Source organism: Chelonoidis abingdonii, chromosome 1 (genome assembly GCF_003597395.2).
Source record: "Chelonoidis abingdonii isolate Lonesome George chromosome 1, CheloAbing_2.0, whole genome shotgun sequence".
Classification (NCBI taxonomy): Eukaryota; Metazoa; Chordata; order Testudines; family Testudinidae; genus Chelonoidis; species Chelonoidis abingdonii.
This window is the reverse complement of record NC_133769.1, coordinates 1087053-1107235: the sequence shown is the minus strand read 5'-3', so window position 1 is coordinate 1107235 and position 20183 is coordinate 1087053. Positions and strand designations below refer to the sequence as shown.

At 45.5% G+C, this 20183-nt stretch overlaps 1 protein-coding gene across 3 annotated transcripts in view; it reads right to left on the bottom strand.

Annotated features, from left to right (window-relative positions):
• The window catches only part of AHCYL2 (adenosylhomocysteinase like 2), a 223705-nt gene that overhangs the window by 28065 nt on the left and 175457 nt on the right, over nucleotides 1-20183 (bottom strand). For all 3 annotated transcript variants that reach the window (XM_075063578.1, XM_032780940.2, XM_032780941.2), the window contains exons 3-6: nucleotides 9863-10006; nucleotides 8089-8189; nucleotides 6433-6535; nucleotides 5213-5307 (exon numbers count right to left, since the gene is read on the bottom strand). In XM_075063578.1, the coding sequence (XP_074919679.1) occupies nucleotides 5213-5307; nucleotides 6433-6535; nucleotides 8089-8189; nucleotides 9863-10006 (443 nt within the window). The remainder of the gene's footprint in view (nucleotides 1-5212; nucleotides 5308-6432; nucleotides 6536-8088; nucleotides 8190-9862; nucleotides 10007-20183) is intronic.

The window sequence follows — 20183 nt, the reverse complement described above, 5'->3', positions numbered from 1 at the left end:
ATCACTACAGATAAAATTTTCACCTCTTTAACTCCTCCACTCCCCTTGGCTAGCTCCAGGTAGGTAGCTGAAGTGACATCCCCAGCACAGCACATAATGAGTTATCCCCCTAGAGCAGGAGACAGCGGCCAGATCCCAGAAGGAACACAAAGCAGGTTTCAGTGAACAGCAGATGATGTGCTGAGGGCGTGAAAGTCTGGCTCCTGGCGCCCTCTACTGGCTCTGGGCCGTGCCCACTTGTTTATCGGTGCTACTCTGTACAGAATCAAACAATTGCTAAACACTGCTCTGTTCTTTTTAGCTCCATTCCAAACTCAAAATTCACTCCCAGCTTTTACAGACACACCACACAATGGAATATCAGACGAGTACTTGGCAATATCCATCGAAGTTTTCCTTCTGTGATAACATGGTTTGCGGTGTGTGTATTGAACCACAATTCTGCCATCGTTAGTTGTTTATATAGTGATTTGGAAATTAGAAGTGCTGATTATCATTGGAGCACATTCCCATAATCTCTCTCTCCTCCTTGATCATGAGCTCCTCAGAGCAGGGACCAACTGTTCCTTTCTGAATGTTTGTAAAGAGTAGCACACTGTCAGCGCGTCACAAACTATTAAATAATAGTAATCAACACCATCTCCTTTTCCTCTTCCAAATGCTTTACAAGAAAACAAACTCCCATGTGAACAGATATCATCTCCATTCTACATATGGGGAAACTGAGGCAATGAGCAGCTAAATGACTTGCCAAATCCACACCGAGTGGTGGCAATGCCCAGATCAGAACTAAGGAGTTCCTGACTCTCAGATCTGTGCTCAGATTAACCTTTCATTTAAAATCTAGAGATCTAATGGAATGAAGAAACTGACATGAGAGTGAAATACTCTTGATTCCTTTCAAGCTACCCATATTTCACTAGGGGTACACACAGCTACTGAATCTCTTGGTTTCATTAATCCTCATTTAATTGATAGGGCAGAGAGTCCTCTTGTGAAAATGCATAAACAGGGCAGAATTCTGTGCTCTGGCAAATTTCTCCTTCCTCGGAGAGTATAAGGTAAGAGGACACTGAGACTAGAGAATGAGTCCCTGGAATGCCTCAACAGATGGTCACCTTCAGATAGCAGAATGTACACAAAGTGCTCTACGAGCAAGATCCACCACATGCTGATTTTCCTTTAGTTTCCTCACACATTATCCTTATGTTGTTTCATTAGAATCCTTCCTAGCTATCATTTTAGCAAACCAACCTTCACCTGCATGACCACACTGGGGGCGCTTTCCATGCAAATCAACCTTTTTGCACATAAGCCCCAGCTTGCCTTTTTGCTGCTACTTGCAGTCAATGCCAGACTTTTTGTTAGATCAGACTGTCAGTACAGTTGCACTTTATCAACCCCCTCCTGATTTTAGTGCGCTCAGCTTGGCTCAGAGAACTCTGAGGGGCCAAAACACAGTAACAGAAACCTCTCTGCATCTTCACTCTGCTCTCTCTTCAAAAGGGACATTTATATCCTCTGGCACAGACAATTGCTGCATCCACTATCCCAGCAGAGATCTAATCCATCGCCTACATAGAAATACCTTCTCCTTTGATTTGCATTTTATGCCTCCAACAATGCAAACCTGGAATCCTGTTAATCTCTCATTGCAGCTGCTTGTCAGACTAGAAGGTTCTTTTTAAAATAGTAATTCCCAAATCTCCCCCAGATCAATTTGCTGTACCCTTTCTATTTAGCAGCTATTCCCCCTTCACATGTCTGTCCTCAGATGACTTATTTCACTTTGCTTCATGCACAGAACAGAGTTGGTACACTCTTGACTGGAGTTTGTGAACAGCAGTGTCCACGGGTCTATGCTGACACAGGGCAGCATCTCATGCTCCCATGTGAGGACATATAAGGAGGGGCAGACTCGCTGCCACTCCAATTCCTTTGCAACCACGAAGCTGAAGACTGCTGAAGGGAAGGAGGATGGGACGTGGAGTGCCCGAAGGGACAAAACATCTTGAAGAACTCACTGTGCAGGTAAGTAACCTCTCCTCCTGCTCCACTGTAGGAGACTCCCAAGCAGTATCTGAATGTGGAGGTGGGTGCTGAGGAGATAAATCCAAGACAGTTTGGAGGACGACTTCACCAAAGGTAGTGTCAGCCCTGGAAGCAGGTACGATTATGTAATGCCTGGCATAAGGGTGAATGAAAGGCCATGTTGCAATCCCATTATGGGATGCGAGGTCTCCCGAGAGTCAGCACTATAAGGTGACCTACCCCTCTTTCTAGAGTTTGGTAGATGAGAGGTGTTAGGATATAGATATTCAGGCCTGTCTGCAAAGGCCTATGCTTTTAAGAATTTAGGTGTATTCTTATCACTTAGCTAGTTATAGAGGTATAAAAGAAAGAATCAAAATCACTGTCTGTGTAATGGCCTTCTCTTACTGTGACAGGCTAAGGCCTTCAGCTAAGATGAAGTTAGGCAGCCATAAGCTGGAAGTGCATGGTCATATCCTCACATTCCAAACTAGTCACATTGAAATAAGGCAATCTGAGGCTGTTATGAAGGTGATCCGATCTATCACCTCCAGAGAAAGGAAAGAGCCTAAAGATGTAAAAGGAAACTTATTTTGATAGCATCCTGTCTGGCAAGAACTCACTTATCAATAGACACAGCTGGAAATCCCTTATGTCTGTATAGATGTAGTTGTGAAATCCTCATTTCTGTATTGTTTTGTATGTTTATTTGCATGGTCTCTGTCTGGTTCTGTAATTGTTTCTGTCTGCTGTATAATTAATTTTGTTGGGTGTAAACCAATGAAGGTGGTGGGATATAATTGGTTAAATAACCATGTCACAATATGTTAGGATTAGTTAGTTAAATTTCAGTAAAATGATTGGTTAAGGTCTAACTAAGCAAAACTCAGGTTTTACTATATAGTCTGCAGTCAAACAGGAAAGGGGGTGGGGGAAGAGAATGGGAACAGGGACCAGGGATGGGGGAATTAAAATCATGTCTTGCTAAAGGGTGGATGGGAACAGGGACAGGGACACAGGCAAGGTTCTCTGGTGTCAGAGCTGGGAAGGGGGACACTGAGGAAGGAAACTGGAATCATGCTTGCTGGAAGTTCATCCCAATAAACATCAAATTGTTTGTGCCTTTGGACTTTGGGTATGGTTGCTCTCTATTCATGCGAGAAGGACCAGGGAAGTGAGAGGGTGAAGGAATAAGCCCCCTAACAAGAGGGACTTCATCGTTTTAGAGGACTTTATCTCTGGAACTACCTAGAAGGCTCTGGAAGCCACCGGAGCAGCCTGAGAGACTGAGGTCAATGTACGGTGGGGGAGGAGGAAGCAGACCCCATTGGATTTAGGGAGTGTTCTACTAACAGGAGCTTCAACCTAGCCTCTCTATCTTTATGAGACCTGCCTTTGAACCCCAGGCGGATTTACGCTTTGACAGGATGTGTCTCGGAGACAACGAGAAAGCCTGTCACTATGTGGAAACGGCAGATCTGGCAGGACTTGAACTGTGGGGTTTTAGGCATAACACAGGGAAATGGCAAAAGCACTAATGCAAGAAGTTTGTAGGAGGGGACCCCCACCCCTTCATGAACAAGCTGTGCTAAAACTAAGAAAAAATTAACTCAAAAATAATAACTAAATAAATAAAATAAAACATAAATGATAAAGGGTAAGGAAAGTGGGAAGTTCTAAACAGTGGACACCACAACAGTGCTATCTCAAGCTGCAGGCAGTCGAGAAGGAACTGGAGTGGTGGGAACTGGGTCTGCACCTCCTTCTGTGCTTTCACATGGGAGCACAAAGCTCTACTTTGTGCAAGTGTGGTAACTGCTATTTACAATTTCCAGTCACGAGTGCATGAGCTCATGCATATCCTATGGTGGAGCACCCACAGGGGATATACTCTGTCACATGGACCACCTCAAAGAGCTCTGCAGATCCACAATGCCATTCTCACAAAAAGGAATTCTGAGACGACATCAGCCATCCTAACATATTTCACAGAACCAAAAAGCTGAGTCAAACTATCATAAGACATACGTGCCAGGTGCAGGAAGGGTTTCAGTTTCTCTGACACCATCACCTCAGTGATTGCCGTCACTACTGATGGGAGCTTATTCCCCAACATAAGCCGTTTATCATTTCTTTAACTGAATTTTCCATATGCAGATTTATGGATGAGGGGATGGATTATCTGACTATTCCTCAATCCTTCTAAAGCGGATGGATGAAATAAAGTGAACAGAGGTGTGCTTAACAAAAGAAAACACGAGTACATCCCAAATAATTCAATATGAGAAAACTTAAGCAATAAAATACATCACAATATCCACCATCCGTTAGATTGCGAGCTCCAGAGCCAAGGACCAGTCTCAAGTGTTGTAGGAATAAAACATCTGAGAACTGAAAACTATTCCATTTGCCAAGTTCAGGGTTCTGTGATTGCCCTATGAGCAAAGATGTCACAACCCATTAAAGCAAGAAGCTACACTTTTTACTGTTTTGCAATCTGATACAATGAGCCCAGGCTAGTTGTCAAGGTCTCTGGAGTCTTAACCCTGACTCTGCAATTGAGGCCTTGTCTAAATGGGAAAGTTGTCCTGGTATAACCTAAGGTGTGAATTTAAGATGATCTAGTTAAACTGGTGCAAACTGCTGCGTGGAATCTTTTTTTGCTTTGAGCGGTTTTTTGCAGTTTAGCTTAAGTTTTCTGGGAACAGGTTTAAAATTTATTCTGAAATAAACTTCTCAAAGTGAAGTAAGAGCACTTTTACAGGGATTTGCACCAGTTTAACTACATTGGTTTAAAAACTGACTTAAGTAAAACTGGTGCAACCTTCCTGTATAGATAAGAACTGGACTGGCTCCATGCAAGTGAGTCAACCACTTCCTCCAATTCCCTACTTGTAAGACAGTGATGAGTTAATTCCTCATGTTGTGAGGATCAGTTCATAATTGTAATGCACTTTGAAGATAAGTGTTACGTAGGTGGCAAGCAGTATGATTAACTGTTGATGAAGAAACACCGAACTCTACATTCAAGGTTTAATAGGAAAAAAACACTTTATAATTCCAAATCTTTTGTGGCCCCTACTCCACCCTTCATCTCTCTAGGCTATAGTTCAGACATCAGCCTTTAGAACTGCTACTACACGTGCCAGATGTTTGAGATCCTACCATGTTTTAAACCCACCATATTAGGCTGCCATCCCTCAACGTTGACGCAACGATCGATACACCACCAGAAGTCATCTTCAGATTCTCCCTTCCAGGCAAAGACAGGGAACCCTGATAGAGACAGGAAGAAAGTTCAGTACTAATGCAATCTATGGAAGTGTCGCCTAAGTGCTCCCCTAGCCTGGCAAAGGTGGAATGGTCAAGGTGACGAGCTGCTTCCTGTCACCACGAGAGTGCCCATATTGGCAGAATCTGGCTGGATGCAGTGCTCGCTCTAGTGGACGTCTGGTTCTTGCCTCTTTTAGTTGCAGAGGTGCTGACACGGTACCATGGGCAGCAAGTAGGAGTGAGCCTTACTGGAGAGTGACTGTCTTGAAAGGGCTTTCAAAAAGTCATAAAGCTAAGAGTTGGGACCCCCACCCCCCTGCAAGACCTTTTCATTGTTGTTCTCGTCAGTCTTCAAATATACTATCTTGAGGGGGGGATCCAATTCTTAATTCCTAGCTATAGTACAGAAAGCCATTTGCAAGGACAGTAATATTTACAGCATATGCAATAGTCATTTAGATATCAAAAGGCTGCCCAGGCAGCATTCTTGTACAGACTACAGGGGGGGCTAGCAACAGATGATATCAACTGTTAAGTACATTTACACTCCAGAGAAGCAAAATTTCTGGCTGTGATTTTCAAATCAGAGCAGGGGACTGAAATGCATTAAAATTACTAGAAGATGTGTAGTTCAATCCCCTGCACTGCTTTGAAAATCTTAACCTCTAATGCTAAACAAGCCACATTTCTTGTCAAGGCTGCTTGGGCCAAAGTTTGATTTCCAGTTTCATTCCTTACGTCTCAAATCCACAGAATTTTCTCTCCTTCTGAGAAGCGATATATTTGATTAAATCAATATGAATGGCTAATACTCACCAGCAATCCTGCAAGAACAGAGCAGGGTGAGCAGTCCAGCTTTCTAAGTAACTCTAAACAGTAAATGAACATATGCAACCTGGCCTCATAACTTACCAGCCTACACATGTATGTGAACATAAAAGGTGGAAGGGAGATGAATAAAGAAACACTGTAAAGATTTCAAGCTTCTAAAGGTGTATTTTACATTGAAGGGAAAACTATTTGAAAAAGAACATAATACACTTGAGCAGTGTCCTCTTTTAAAGTATCGATATTTGCAGGCTGACAGGAATCTCTCTAAAGCATGCTGAAGAAGGCAAAATCCCTTACCACTTTCAGCCAGGGCAGCAGCCACTTCATTGAGAGTAGAATAGATGTTGCAGGCAGCCCATCGGCATTGAGCACCCAAGGCACCAAGAGTCTCCATCAGTACCTGGATCAAAGAAAATAAGAACAGCCATATTGGGCCAGACCAATCGTCCATCTAGCCCAGTATCCCGTTTTCTGACAGTGGCCAACGCCAGATGCTTCAAAGGAAATGAACAGAACTGGGCAATTACCATGTGATCCATCCCCTGTCATCCAGTCCCAGCCTCAGAAGGTAATGAGTGATGTTGTTTTCATGAGTTGCACTGAATTAGAAGGCCTTTGTGCAAGTATACTTTTACATGAAGCCAAATATCAGGCACTGTAATTAGTGTGAAACAAATTTCAATAGTCTCATTCTAGTTTCTTTAAACACTGAGAGTTTGTCTACACAGTGCATTAGTCCACATCAGAGGAGTGTAAATTCCAGTGCTCACTATTGTGTTGTGCTAACTGGCTCACTTAGACCGTTGCTGGCATACACTAAGAGTTCGCTTGTGCGCACTACTGAACTTTAGTGCATGTCAGCAGTGGCCAGTTGGGCCAGTTAGTTCACAACATGCTAGTGCACCCTGGAATTTAGTGCAGACTAATGCAGCTCTGTGTAGACAAGCCCTGACAGAGCAGTCAGTGCAGTATGAACAGAGACAGACAGACAGTGCATCAGAGAGCCCATCATTTAAAACAAATGAATACAAAAATAAAATAGTAATTCCAATGTGCCTAGTCCATTTCACCCAGAGATAGCAAAGCCCCAAATCCCAACCCCCTGTTCTAGTCATTAGAGCTCATTCCCTACCAGTGAGTCCTGAATCACACAGTACCTTCACCTGCCATAGTCACTAGATCCCACTTGTTTTATTCTAAGATTTTTTTTTCCTTAATCATCATTACTCACAGCTATGGCTCACAGTCACACATATGTACTGCTCACATTTAAAAGACGAGATACGGATAGACATATATCCTTGTTAAATAGACCTTTACAGAAGTTGGCATTCTCCTTTTCAAAAAGCGATTTTGGTGAAATGTACTGGACTGACATCTCTGGAGACTAAAGTTCTCTTTGTCCCCAAGAGCAGCCGCAGCGCAGACAAAGAGAGTGCAAGTTTCCCTGACAGTGCCCCGCCAATGTGCTCCTGCCCCAGAAGGACTGAGAACAGGTTTCAGTCTTCGTGGCCTATCCATTCTTTGGCCTCCCTGCTGGGACTGTCAACAAGGGTATGAATTAGTGCCAACTGTGTTGGTGTTATTGGGGCTGTGGACTGCCATTGTCTGGGAACTGGACTAAGACCCACTAACCCGTCTCACACCGGTCACTAAGCAGCCAACGGTAGGTAGCATTACAGTCACTACCATCCTCAGCCAGACTCAGCCAGGGGACCTATCAGCCACTGGCGGCATATCCCCTCAGCTATCCCCCAACTCATCCAATCTCTGGGAAATCTATTTTTCTCCAACATGGCATTATGTAACGATAACTATTTCAGGGAGACTATTTCCTAGGAGTAAGTCCTTTGTATACCAACGGAGACACCCTACAGTGGAATTTAAAGAGGCTTCTTGCTGAAATGCCCACTGCAAAGGGAAAAGAACTGAACAAATAAAACAGGGCCTTACAGCAGTCTGTGCGGTTATGTGTGTGCAGCCCACAATCTTGGCCCCAGCCAATGGCTTCTCTCCCTGAGCTCGCTTCCTTAAAGCCATAAGTGCAGGCATCTCTGGAAGGAAAGAAAAATCTATTATTAAAAAGCAAAGAAGAGTCAGCACAAGGAAGCAGACAGCCAGCACCGCTGCCCTCCCCTGCCTCAGCATTTAAGATTTACTGTAATAAATCTGTGCAGTACGGCCAACCCCAAACCCGCAAAAGCCAGGAGTCAGGCCCCCATAATCATGACATTGGCTTAAAAATATTAAGATATTTTTTAAATTAATACATTTTACATTCTTTTTACTTGTCTTCCGGTGTTTACGTCTTTAGAATGCAGCCTAGTCATGTTTTCAAGCTTTTCTCTGCAAACCAGAACAGCTAGAAACTTACTGCACCCTCCCCAATGGAAGCTGAAATTTTCACATAATCACTTCTCTAAATGAGCTGAGGCTTGAAGAAAATCAAATATCACAAGACTCATGGTAAAATCCAATAGTTGGCACTACTGCTATGGCTGGGTAAGAATTTCAGGGTTGTTCTTACACCTTCAGCACCCATCTAGAGAGCTGGAACTTAGATAAGCCCACTCTATTTGTGACTTCTCTCATCCTTGCAAACAATATAGTAATTGAATTGGATCCCTTTTCACAAGCTGTCTGAACTAATCAGGATTTTTACAACTTTGTCTATTTGTGAATTGTTTGATAACCATCTTCTTCTGTTTGTAATAATGGATCTTTGAATATTCAATATTTTCTCTAGTGTGGGTCACTTAGATCACATGATACGTTTTTTTCTGTTCTCCGATAGGCTAACCTAACTTTTATTAGAAGGAACAGTGCCAGAAGAAATCAGTGGGACACTGAACCTCCCAAGAAAAGGATGGGGAGCTCTGTAAGGAGATGCACAGAGAGGAGATAAGGTAGCCTAAGAAATTTTAGGACACAAATATTTCCCTATTGTGTGTTAGCCACTAATGCCTCTTGCCATTTACACCTGGTTGGAGGTGTATCACGTCGCTCTGTTGTAACAGGGCAAAGAGAAGTTTCAGGTCGTCTACTTGAACCCTTAAGTATAAAAGGTTATGACTAGAACTGGTCAAAAAATGGACTTATACCCTGCTCCATGGAAAATTACAATAAATATGAAAAAATAGTTTGTCAAAGTTTTCCTACGGAAAAATTAGACTTTTGGGGGAAAAAATATTTTGTCCAAAAACTGAAATATTTTAATTCAGAAACACTTCTTTGGTGTCACATGCTCTTATTCTCTGGGTTTCCTGGTCAGACTCCATTTCCCCATCATGCACCATGGTCTCTCTTTATGGTGAGGAAAGGCAGTTGCATCAAGGGCGTATTGTGGGAGGTAGGTATAGTCTGGCTGGGGAAGCTGGCCCATACTGGAGGATAAAGATATGAAGAAACACAACTACAACTCCCATGAGGCACCAAGATAGAATATCCACACTGAAATATTTCTGCGTTTGGCAGAAATATTTTGGGTTTAAAGGTTTTTTTTTATTTTTTTTGAAGAAAGATCAAAATGTTTTGCAGAAAACGGGCACTTCTCTGGGAAAGGTTCCTTTAGTCAAAAACCCAATTTGCTGCTGAAAAACACTTTTAACAAGCCCTTATTATAAGCTCTGCAGGATGGGCAGGTATGAGGTACTCAAGATTTAAAGCTGTTCAGGTGAGAAGTCCAGATCACAACAGCATCAAACTTGAGGAGCCTGTCCTCTTTTACCTTGTTCAGCAATTTCAATCTCTCGGCGCCCAAACTCTGCCTGCTTTATGTTTTTCACACAGAAATCGCTGCTGCCTTTGGAGTTCTTCTGCTGCTTGTCCCGGGGGGAGGTCTCATCATCAGAGCTGTCGGTGTATGAGGCAGCTGGAGAATGAGAGAATGGGGACACATCAGGCAGAATAAAATAAAATTTGTGGTGTGGAAGAAGTCAGACAATCTGCAATGGAAAGGGGGCCACAGGTTTGAGTTACAGGAAATGTTCAAATACCTGAGGGTAAAAATACTTCGCAATTATGCATCGCTCACAGACATGCCCTAGAATTTGTGTTCTTTCCAGTTTTGAGATGATCAGCTTAATAGCTTAGATGCGTTTCTCCTGGGCAACAAGAGCATCTTCAGGTGCCACTCCATATCTTTCTTCAACTGAGACCTTTTGCTTCTATTGTTCACAACCTCAGGATCAATCTTCACCCTGAACTTCCCCCCTCCACATTTCCTATCACTACTTCAGCAACATCTTTTCCTTGACTGTGCCAGTCTCAATTCATGCCTTCATCAACTCTCACCTTGTCTATTACAACTCTTATGTCGCTGTCCTCTCCAAGTCCCCTCTCTACATTCTCCACCCACTTGAGTCACTGGCCCCTCAGACTGCCTACAAGCCTGCCTATTATATAGAGACTTGTGCACTAGAAACTGGACAGAGACCCGATCTTATTTCACGTTAGTTACCAAATAGTAGTTTGATAGTAAAAGTGCCTAGTCATGACTCATTTAAGGTGCTTACGGACAGTCCCTGGACCCACTTAGTTTCTAAGACCTAGTCTACACTATGAAGTTAGGTTGATACAAGTTTCCTTGTGTTGACCTCTTTATGCCTGTGTCTACACTCAAATTCGTCTCCCTCCAACATAAGCACCCTATTACGATGACACAGTAAAACCACCTCCCCAAACGCCATTGAACCATAGTCAACCTACTGAGGCTGACAGAGTGAGAGTGCAAACAGTGTGTGACCTGTATCAGCCCTAACAGTTCTCCATGCCGCATTCCCTGCAACAGTGATTGTTTTTGTCTCGATTGTGAACTGCACTGCCAAAGTCATGCAGACCAGAAGCAAATCCCTGTCCCCCAAAAACCAGCCTGCACATTTTTGAAATGCCTTTTCCTGATTCCCCACTGTGACAAGCACACCTAGCAGCTCTCTCATTGTGTGCAACGGCCCAACTGACCAAGACGGCTCCACACATTAGATGCATTTCTGCCTGGATAGACAGGAAGTACTGGATCTCCTGGGCCTGTGGGAAGAAGAGGCTCTGCAAGCACAGATACGGACTAGCCACAGAAACATAGATAGCTACAAAAAGATTGCACTGGGGATGCAGGCAAAGGGTACAACAGGGATCAGCAGCAATGACATGTGAAAGCAAAGGAACTGTGACAGCATACCACAAGGCCAGGGAGAACAACAATCATTCTGATGTTGAGCCGAAGACCTGCCACTTTTACAACAAGCTGCATGCCATATTTGGTGAAGACCCCAACAACATCCCATAAAGCACTGCGGATACCTTGGAAGGGCCCAAGTCAGAGACTCCTGCTGTGAACAGTGAGGAGGAGGAAGAGGGGAGAGATGCAGGGGGGAAGGGGAGGTTCCAGCCATGGCATGAGCCTGAACTCATTCAAGAATTCCCCACAGGCTAGCCAGTCCAGCCTGCCGAGCCTGGACAAACCCAATGAAGGGGAAGGGACCTCTGTGTGCATGCATTTTCCCTTACAATGCTTAAATTTAAAGATGGCACCTGGTCCATAATCCAGTTAACATGACAACAATACCAACTTGTCATTGTTTTACTCGCACCAGAAGAGGTAGCAGACCAACCAACGGAGGCAGAATTGGTATCTGCTGTTCAGTCCTCTGCAGGGATAGGCATGGGGAGAGGGAGGAGGGCCATGTGGGGTGCTTTGTTATGTACAGAGGAATGTCCCTCGTATCCTGAGAGATCTTGGTGAAAACATTCATAGAGGTACTCTGCAATCTTTCCCCAAAGGTTTCTTGGGATGGCAGCCTTATTTCTTCCTCTGTGGTAGGACGCTTTCCCATGTCACTCCACAGTGAGTTTGGCTGGCATCACTGCAATCAACTAACTAGTGCCATATAGGTGGGAGGTGGGGGTGGGGCTTCAGGATGCCAGTGAAAGGTGAGCCTTCTGTGCCTTTGTTACTCTTGAGAGTGAGATATCAGCTAAAATCACCACTGCTTGTGGAAAATAGTGCCAATATTCAGTTCCCTTGCCCTATACTCATACCCATGGAATAGGGACCAACGTTGTATTGTTTCATGGAACTGGACTTCCTTTCTCCCACCTTGCCCTGAGTGGGACAGAGTGGTGCTGTGCAGAGTCACTCCAAAACTGAAGTGTCAATAAGCATATCTTATTAAACACTTTTATTAGAATAATGGAAGGGAGTTTTGAAACTTAATCCTTTCCTTTCCATTGTGACTGGAAATCCAATGACACATCTGCCTGTTTTTATCAGCAGCTGCTGACACTGCAACCTTGAGGGGTACCCCCTCCACAGCCATTGCATGCCTGATCCTGATGAGGAGGAGAAAGGAAAGGACTAGGAAGGACATGTTCAGTGAGATCCTACAAGCCAGTGCTGCATCAGATCGTGATCAAAGGGTCTGAAAGGCCAACATGGCAGAGAGCATGGAGAAGGACTGAGCTGACAGGAGAAAGGCCCAGGAATCCCAGCAGGAAAAGGAGATGGAGATGCACCAGGACACAATGGGGCTTCTCAGGTAGCAAACTGAAATGGTGCAGACTCTGGCCGACCTACAGAAATCCCAGCCTTTGCAGTCCTTAGAGAACTCCATGGAAAGCAGCTTACTACATCTCCCAGAATGCCATGCGGCATCATGGGCTATGTCCTTATCCCTACCATTCCCCACTGGGGGACAGCAAGGAAAACCACAGCTTCACATAAACCACCCTTGGTTCTCACAGATCTGTGCATGTGTAAGTCATAATGGGCTACATTTGTGCGTTGAAACGGATAGATTCATTTCTGTTAAAAGTTGGGTTGAATGGCTTGGTGGTTTTCCACATTGGTTTTATTGCACTGGTTTTGCCACTCAAATTAATATGTTCTTAAAATAAAATCATCTTTATTAGTGTAGAATGTAGAGCAGTACTCAAAGCACCAGTACTTGTAAATGTGTGTCACCACAGAACTAGGTTCAAGAAAACACCGGCTCATGTTTATAGAAGTACAGCAAGCACTGCATGATAGCTTCAGTAAAACACACAATCATAGTTATTAATGTACAGGAAGGACTACACAATTGCTAAGAGCAGCCAAACCTTCAGGCCCAGAAAACACTCCAGCACAGAACACTGCTGTGGCTGACCATTAAAGCGCTCTTTCAAAGCTTCCCCCAATTGCAGAGCTCCATGCTGAGCTCTTGCAATGGCCCTGTTAAACTCAGCAGACAGCTGTTCCACCTCCACCCCGGCTAAAACCTCTCCAGCGCATCATCAAAGATCTACAACCTATCCTGAAAGATGATCCCTCACTCTCACACATCTTGGGAGACAAACCTGTCCTCGCTTACAGACAACCTCCCACTGAAGCAAATACTCACCAGCAACCACACACCACTGAACAAAAACACTGACCCAGGAACCTAGCCTTGCAGCAAAGCCCAATGCCAACTCTGTCAGCATATCTATTCAAGTGACATCATCATAGGACCTAATCACATCAGCCACGCCATCAGGGGCTCATTCAAATGCACATCTAACAATGTGATATATGCCATCATGTACCAGCAATGCCCCTCTGCCATGTACATTGGCCAAACCGGACAGTCTTCATGCCAGGAGCAGGCAACTTATGGCATGGGTGCCAAAGGCGGCACGCGAGCTGATTTTCAGTGGCACTCTCACTCTCCGGGTCCTGGCCAACAGTCTAGGGGGCTCTGCACTTTAATTTAATTTTAAATGAAGCTTCTTAAACATTTTAAAAGCCTTATTTACTTAACATACAACAATAGTTTAGCTATATATTATAGACTTATAGAAAGAGACCTTCTAAAAACGTTAAAATGTATTACTGGCACATGAAACCTTAAATTAGAGTGAATAAATGAAGACTCGGCACACCACTTCTTAAAGGTTGCCGACTCCGGCTCTATGCAAAAGGATAAATAGACACAAAGCTGACATCAAGAATCATAACATTCAAAAACCAGTAGCAGAACACTTTAACCTGTCTGGTCACTCAGTAACAGACCTGAGGGTGGCAATTTTGCAACAGAAAAGCTTCAAAAACAGACTCCAATGAGAAACTGCTGAACTTGAATTCATATGTAAATTAGATACAATCAACTTAGGCTTGAATAGAGACTGGGAATGGCTGAGCCATTACAAATATTGACTCTATCTCCCATGTAAGTATTCTCACACTTTTTATCAAACTGTCTGTGCTGGGCTATCTTGATTATCACTTCAAAAGTTTTTTCTCTTAATTGGCCTCTCAGAGCTGGTAAGACAACTCCCACCTTTTCATGCTCTCTGTGTATATATATCTCCTCACTATATGTTCCATTCTATGCATCCTATGAAGTGAGCTGTAGTCCACGAAAGCTTATGCTCTAATAAATCGGTTAGTCTCTAATAGGCCACAAGTACTCCTGTTCTTTTTGTGGATACAGACTAACACGGCTGCTATTCTGAAACTTGTTGTTGTGGTACTTCATGGAGGTCTGTAAATACAGGGGAATTGTATGTCCTGTATTGGCAATGTTCATTAGAGGAGTGCAGGCCTCTGCAGGCCTCACACTTCTATCAGAGGATGACTGATATGAAAAGTATCGTGCATGTTTGTAGGATTTTAAATAAAAGGCATGAAAATTATGGAATATGGACGGCATTACAGGATGGAGAAAGTTGCATGCTGGAAACTTGACCCTTAGCTTTCAGACATTCCTGTGCGACTAATTTCTATCTCCCATATTGTGAAAATTTCCCAAAAGGCATTCCACCAGATGGTGGGGCATGGCACACTGGGATACCTACCCAAGGTGCACCACACTTTGTATTGACACAAGCACTCCTGGTGAGTACATAAGCAGCCAAGTACACATACGCATGAGCAATATGTTATCTTCAGTGGTTGTACACTGATGTTACCTGCTTCAACCAAAATTTGTGGTGTAGACATGGGAATATGTTATTTGGAGATAAATTCTCGTTAAGGAGATTTAAGATTGGAACAATGGGCAGGAAGGTGGTTGGAGGTACAAGAGTTTTAAAGTGCAATTATAGTCAAAAGAACAGGCATTTAAAAATGGTCCACTCTCACTCAGCATCTCCACTCCCTGTGTTTCAGTCTCAGCTGCTCACTTTACGGACATGAACAAGTGTTTGCTTCCTTTAGCTCTGTGCAGCCCTTACAGCTATTGGAGAGCAAGCTTGATCTGTTTTGCCTCGTGCATCAACAGAACTGGTGGGCCTTTGTCTAAGTGTGGTAAGAGACAGAAAGCCCCAGCTAGATTTTCAGATGCCAGGGGAATCTATGATGCTGACAGTTATTAAAAACACATTTTGTCTTACAGCAAGAACACATGATCTGGTGTTACTGAAAGAGAACCACTGTGTCAGTACTGGATCCCACAATCCTGTTAGCCAATCTCCAAGGACTGGTAAGAGTTAGTGAGAAGTATTTCACCTTTCTATTTAAATTATAAATACACAAATACCTGGTGACAAAAGTGTCACGTGTTTCTTCTTTGCATTGTTTATACATTTTCTTTACTTGTTTTTCATCTTCTCTCCCTCACCCCAGTTCTATTTATTCATTTGCATCCAAACAATTTTCCTCCTAAGCTGCTAGTTCACCTTCAAGTATTATCAGTGCAGACCCCTCCCCACTCTAGAGAAGCACCTGTATCTTCCATAGAAGCTCAGAACCCTATGGAAAACTCAGCCTTGTGGAGTCGGATGCCCTGACTGCCTGGAGCTCTGAATACTTCATGAGAGGCTAGATAATAGGGCATGGCGCTCAGCTTCTTCCAGCTATTGAAGCAGCATGTTGGAAAAGACGGTTACTCATCTTTGTAACTGTTGTTCTTCTAGATGTGTTGCTCATATCCATTCCAGTTAGGTGTGCGTGCGCCGCGTGCATGTTCGTCGGAAGATTTTTTACCCTAGCAACACTCGGTGGGTCGGCTGGGCACCCCCTGGAGGGGCGCCACTATGGCACCAAATATATACCCTGCCGACCCATCGCCCCCTCAGTTCCTTCTTGCCGGCTACTCCAACAGAGGGGAAGGAGGGCAGGTTTGGAATGGATATGAGCAACACATCTCGAAGAACAACAGTTACAAAGGTGAGTAACTGTCTTTTCTTCTTCGAGTGCTTGCTCATATCGATTCCAGTTAGGTGATTCCCAAGTCTTATCTAGGCGGTGGGGTCGGAGCAAGACGTTGCGGAATGTAAGAACGCTGAGCCAAAGGCGGCATCGTCTCTGGACTGCTGGACCAATGCGTAGTGTGATGCAAATGTGTGGATGGAAGACCAGGTAGCCGCACGACATATTTCCTGGATGGGAACATGGGCCAGGAAACGGCAGATGAGGCTTGAGCCTGAGTACAGTGGGCAGTGAGATGGCCAGTTGGAACATGAGCCAAGTCATAGCATGCCCGGATACAGGATGTCACCCAAGATGAAATCCATTGGGAAGAGATTGGCATGCCCGTCATGCACTCTGCCACAGCTACAAATAGCTGAGGCAAACATCGGAAGGGTTTGGTCCTCTTGATATAAAAGGCGAGAGCCCTGCGGACATCCAGAGTATGCAGCTGTTGTTCCTGACGCGATGAGTGCGGCTTCGGGAAAAAGACTGGTAGAAAGATGTCTTGATTAACGTGGAAGGCAGAGACCACCTTAGGGAGGAATGCTGGGTGCGGTCGCAGCTATACCTTGTCCTTGTGGAATACCGTATACGGGGGATCCACAATCAAAGCTCGAAGTTCCGAGACTCGCCTAGCCAAGGTGATAGTGACGAGGAAGGCTGTCTTCCAGGACAGGTACAGCAGCGAGCATGTGGCTAAAGGCTCAAAGGGGGAGACCAATGAGCCTAGCTAATATGAGGTTTAGATCCCAGGTAGGAGTTGGGCGCTTGACCTGGGGTTAGAGCCGCTCCAAGCCTTTGAGGAATCTGGAAACTATAGGGTGAGAAAAGATTGAACTGCCAGTTTCTCCAGGATGGAAGGTGGAAATAGCTGCAAGACGCACCCTTATAGAAGAGATCGCCAGGCCCTGCTCCTTGAGGGACCATAAATAGTCCAAGACAATAGGGACCGATACATCTTCTGGGATAAAGTCATGCTGGGCACACCAGTGGGAGAAGAGCTTCTACTCGGCGAGATATGTCGTCAGCGTGGAAGGCTTTCTGCTTCCCAGCAGCACCTGTTGCACTGAGGTGGAACAACACAACTCAGATTGGCTCAACCAGACAGCAGCCATGCTGTCAGATGAAGGGACTGCAGGTCCAGGTGCTGAAGCCTGCCGAAGTCCTGCATTATGAGGTCCAGGCAGAGTGGCAGGGGGATCGGGTCTCCCAGAGAGAGGTCAAGCAGCAGGGTGTACCAGTGCTGTCTTGGCCATGCCGGAGCGATCAGTATTAGTTGGGCTCTGTCCCGGCAGAGCTTGAGTAGAACTCTGTGGACGAGAGGAAATGGTGGGAAGGCATAAAATAGGTGACCTTTCCACGGAATTAGGAATGCGTCCGAGAGGGAGCCCGGGGAGTGACCTTGTAGGGAGCAGAACACCTGGCATTTCCTGTTCTCTCTGGAGGCAAAGAGGTCTATGTGGGGAAAGCCCCACTTCCGGAATACAGAATGGAGAATGTCCGGATGGATGGACCACTCATGAGACAGGAAGGATCCGCTCAGTTGATCTGCGAGAGTGTTCCGGACTCCTGGGAGAAAGGAGGCTACCAGGTCTATTGAGTGGGCTATGCAGAAGTCCCACAGTTGAATCGCCTCCAGACAAAGGGGGAAGGACTGTGTCCCTCCCTGTTTGTTGATGTAATACATGTTTATGTAATATATGTGAACACTGCAACACAACGGCCCTGTAGATGACGCTGGAACACTTGGCACGCCAGTTGGACCGCTCTCATTTATGTTGGACATTTATGTGTAACGCCAACTCCCGAGACGACCAAAGGCCTTGAGTGCGAAGGTGCCCTAGGTGAGCACCTCAGCCGAGAGATGACACGTCCGTTGTTAGGGATGCGGAGAGCTGCGGTGGATGGAACGGCAGACCTGCACACACCCGGGATGGTGTCTGCCACCAGTCGAGGGAGCCTAGAATGTTCAGCGGAATTGTGAGTATAATGTCTATGGCGTCTCTGCCCGGACGATAGGCTGAGGCGAGCCAAGTTTGAAGAGGACGCATATGCAGTCTGGTGTGCTTTGTGACGAATGTGCATGCAGCCATGTGACCGAGGAGGCCAAGGCAAATGCGGGTAGAGGTTGTTGGGAAGCTTTGAAGTCTTTGGACAAGGGAGACTATGGCCTGAAAACGAGGCAGAGGCAAACTGGCCGTTGCAAGATTGCAGTCCAGTGTGGCTCCAATGAACTCTGTCCTCTGCGTAGGCACCAGAGTGGACTTTTCCAAATTGATTATCAGGCCTAGACTCGTGAATAGGTCCTTTATGATGCTCACATGACTGGTGACTTGTGCCACGAGGTCCCTCGAATAAGCCAGTCGTCGAAGTATGGGAAGACATGTATTCGACGATGATGGAGGGAAGCGGCGACAACCGCCATACACTTCGTGAATACCCGCGGGGCTGAGGAGAGGCCAAAGGAAAGGACCGTAAACTGATAATGTTGATGATTCACTACACAGTGTAGATACCGTCTGTGCGGGGGGTAAATTGCAATGTGGAAATATGTGTCCTTCATGTCGAGAGCGGCGTACCAATCTCCGGGATCCAGGGAAGGAATGATGGTTCCCAGGGATACCATGCAGAACTTGAACTTTTTCATGAATTTGTTCAGTCCTCGCAAGTCTAGGATAGGCCGGAGGCCACCTTTTGCCTTGGGGATTAGGAAATATCGGGAATAAAACCCTTTGCCCCTTAATTCCTCCGGTACCTCTTCTATAGCTCCCATTGAAGGAGCCTCCGAACCTCCTGCAGGAGGAGTTGCTCGAGAGAGGGGTCCCTGAAGAGGGACAAGGAGGGGAGTTGGGAGGGAGGGGATGGAAGAAACTGAAGATGGTATCCAAGCTCCACCGTGCATAGGACCCAAAGATCTGACGTTAATTGAGACCATGCACGGAAGAACGGGGAAAGGCAGTTGTAAAACTAAAAAGGATCCTGGGAGGCAATTGGTACACTGCTCTCAGGCGGACCCTCAAAAGTTTGATTTGGATCCTGATATTGGCTTGGTGGGACCGGAATTGTTACCCCCTTGAGGTCCAGACTGACGTCTGCGGTTGGTACGACCTCGCTTTCTGGTAAAGTCATGCCTTGGCCTAGGCGGGGTGTAGAGGTGCTGAGGTTGGGAGCGGAAGGATCGTCTTTGAGTCTGTGGCGTATGCATTCCTAGCGAACGCATAATTACGTAATTGTCTTTTAGACTCTGTAGCCTAGGGTCCGTCTTCTGCGAGGATAGGCCCTGGCCATCAAATGGTAAGTCTTGTATAGTATGCTGACGTTCAGGTGGCAGGCCTGACACTTGCAGCCATGATATACGTCGCATGGCAATTCCAGAGGCGACCGTTCTAGCTGCCGAATCGGCGGCATCCAGGGAGGCCTGCAGGGAGGTCCGCGCTACTTTCTTTCCTTCCTCCAGGAGTGCTGTAAATTCCTGGCAGGAGTCCTGTGGGACCAGCTCTGTAAACTTCCCTATCGCCTCCCAGGTGTTGTAGTTGTACCCACTCAGGAGGGCTTGTTGGTTCGCTACCCTGAGTTGGAGGCCTCCCGCGGAATAGATTTTCCGTTCCAACAAATCCATTTGCCTGGCCTCCCTTGATTTAGGTGCAGGGGCTTGTTGGCCGTGGCGCTCCCGTTCATTGATGGACTGTACAACCAATGAACAGGGAGGGGGGTGCACATATAGGTACTCATACCCTTTGGAGGGCACCATATATTTCCGTTCGACCCCTCTGGCTGTAGGCGGGATGGATGCTGGGGATTGCCCGATGGTGTCAGCCCTGGCCTGGATTGAACGGATGAAGGGGAGAGCTATCCTAGTTGGTGCCTCCACAGACAATATACTTATCACGGGTCTTCCACC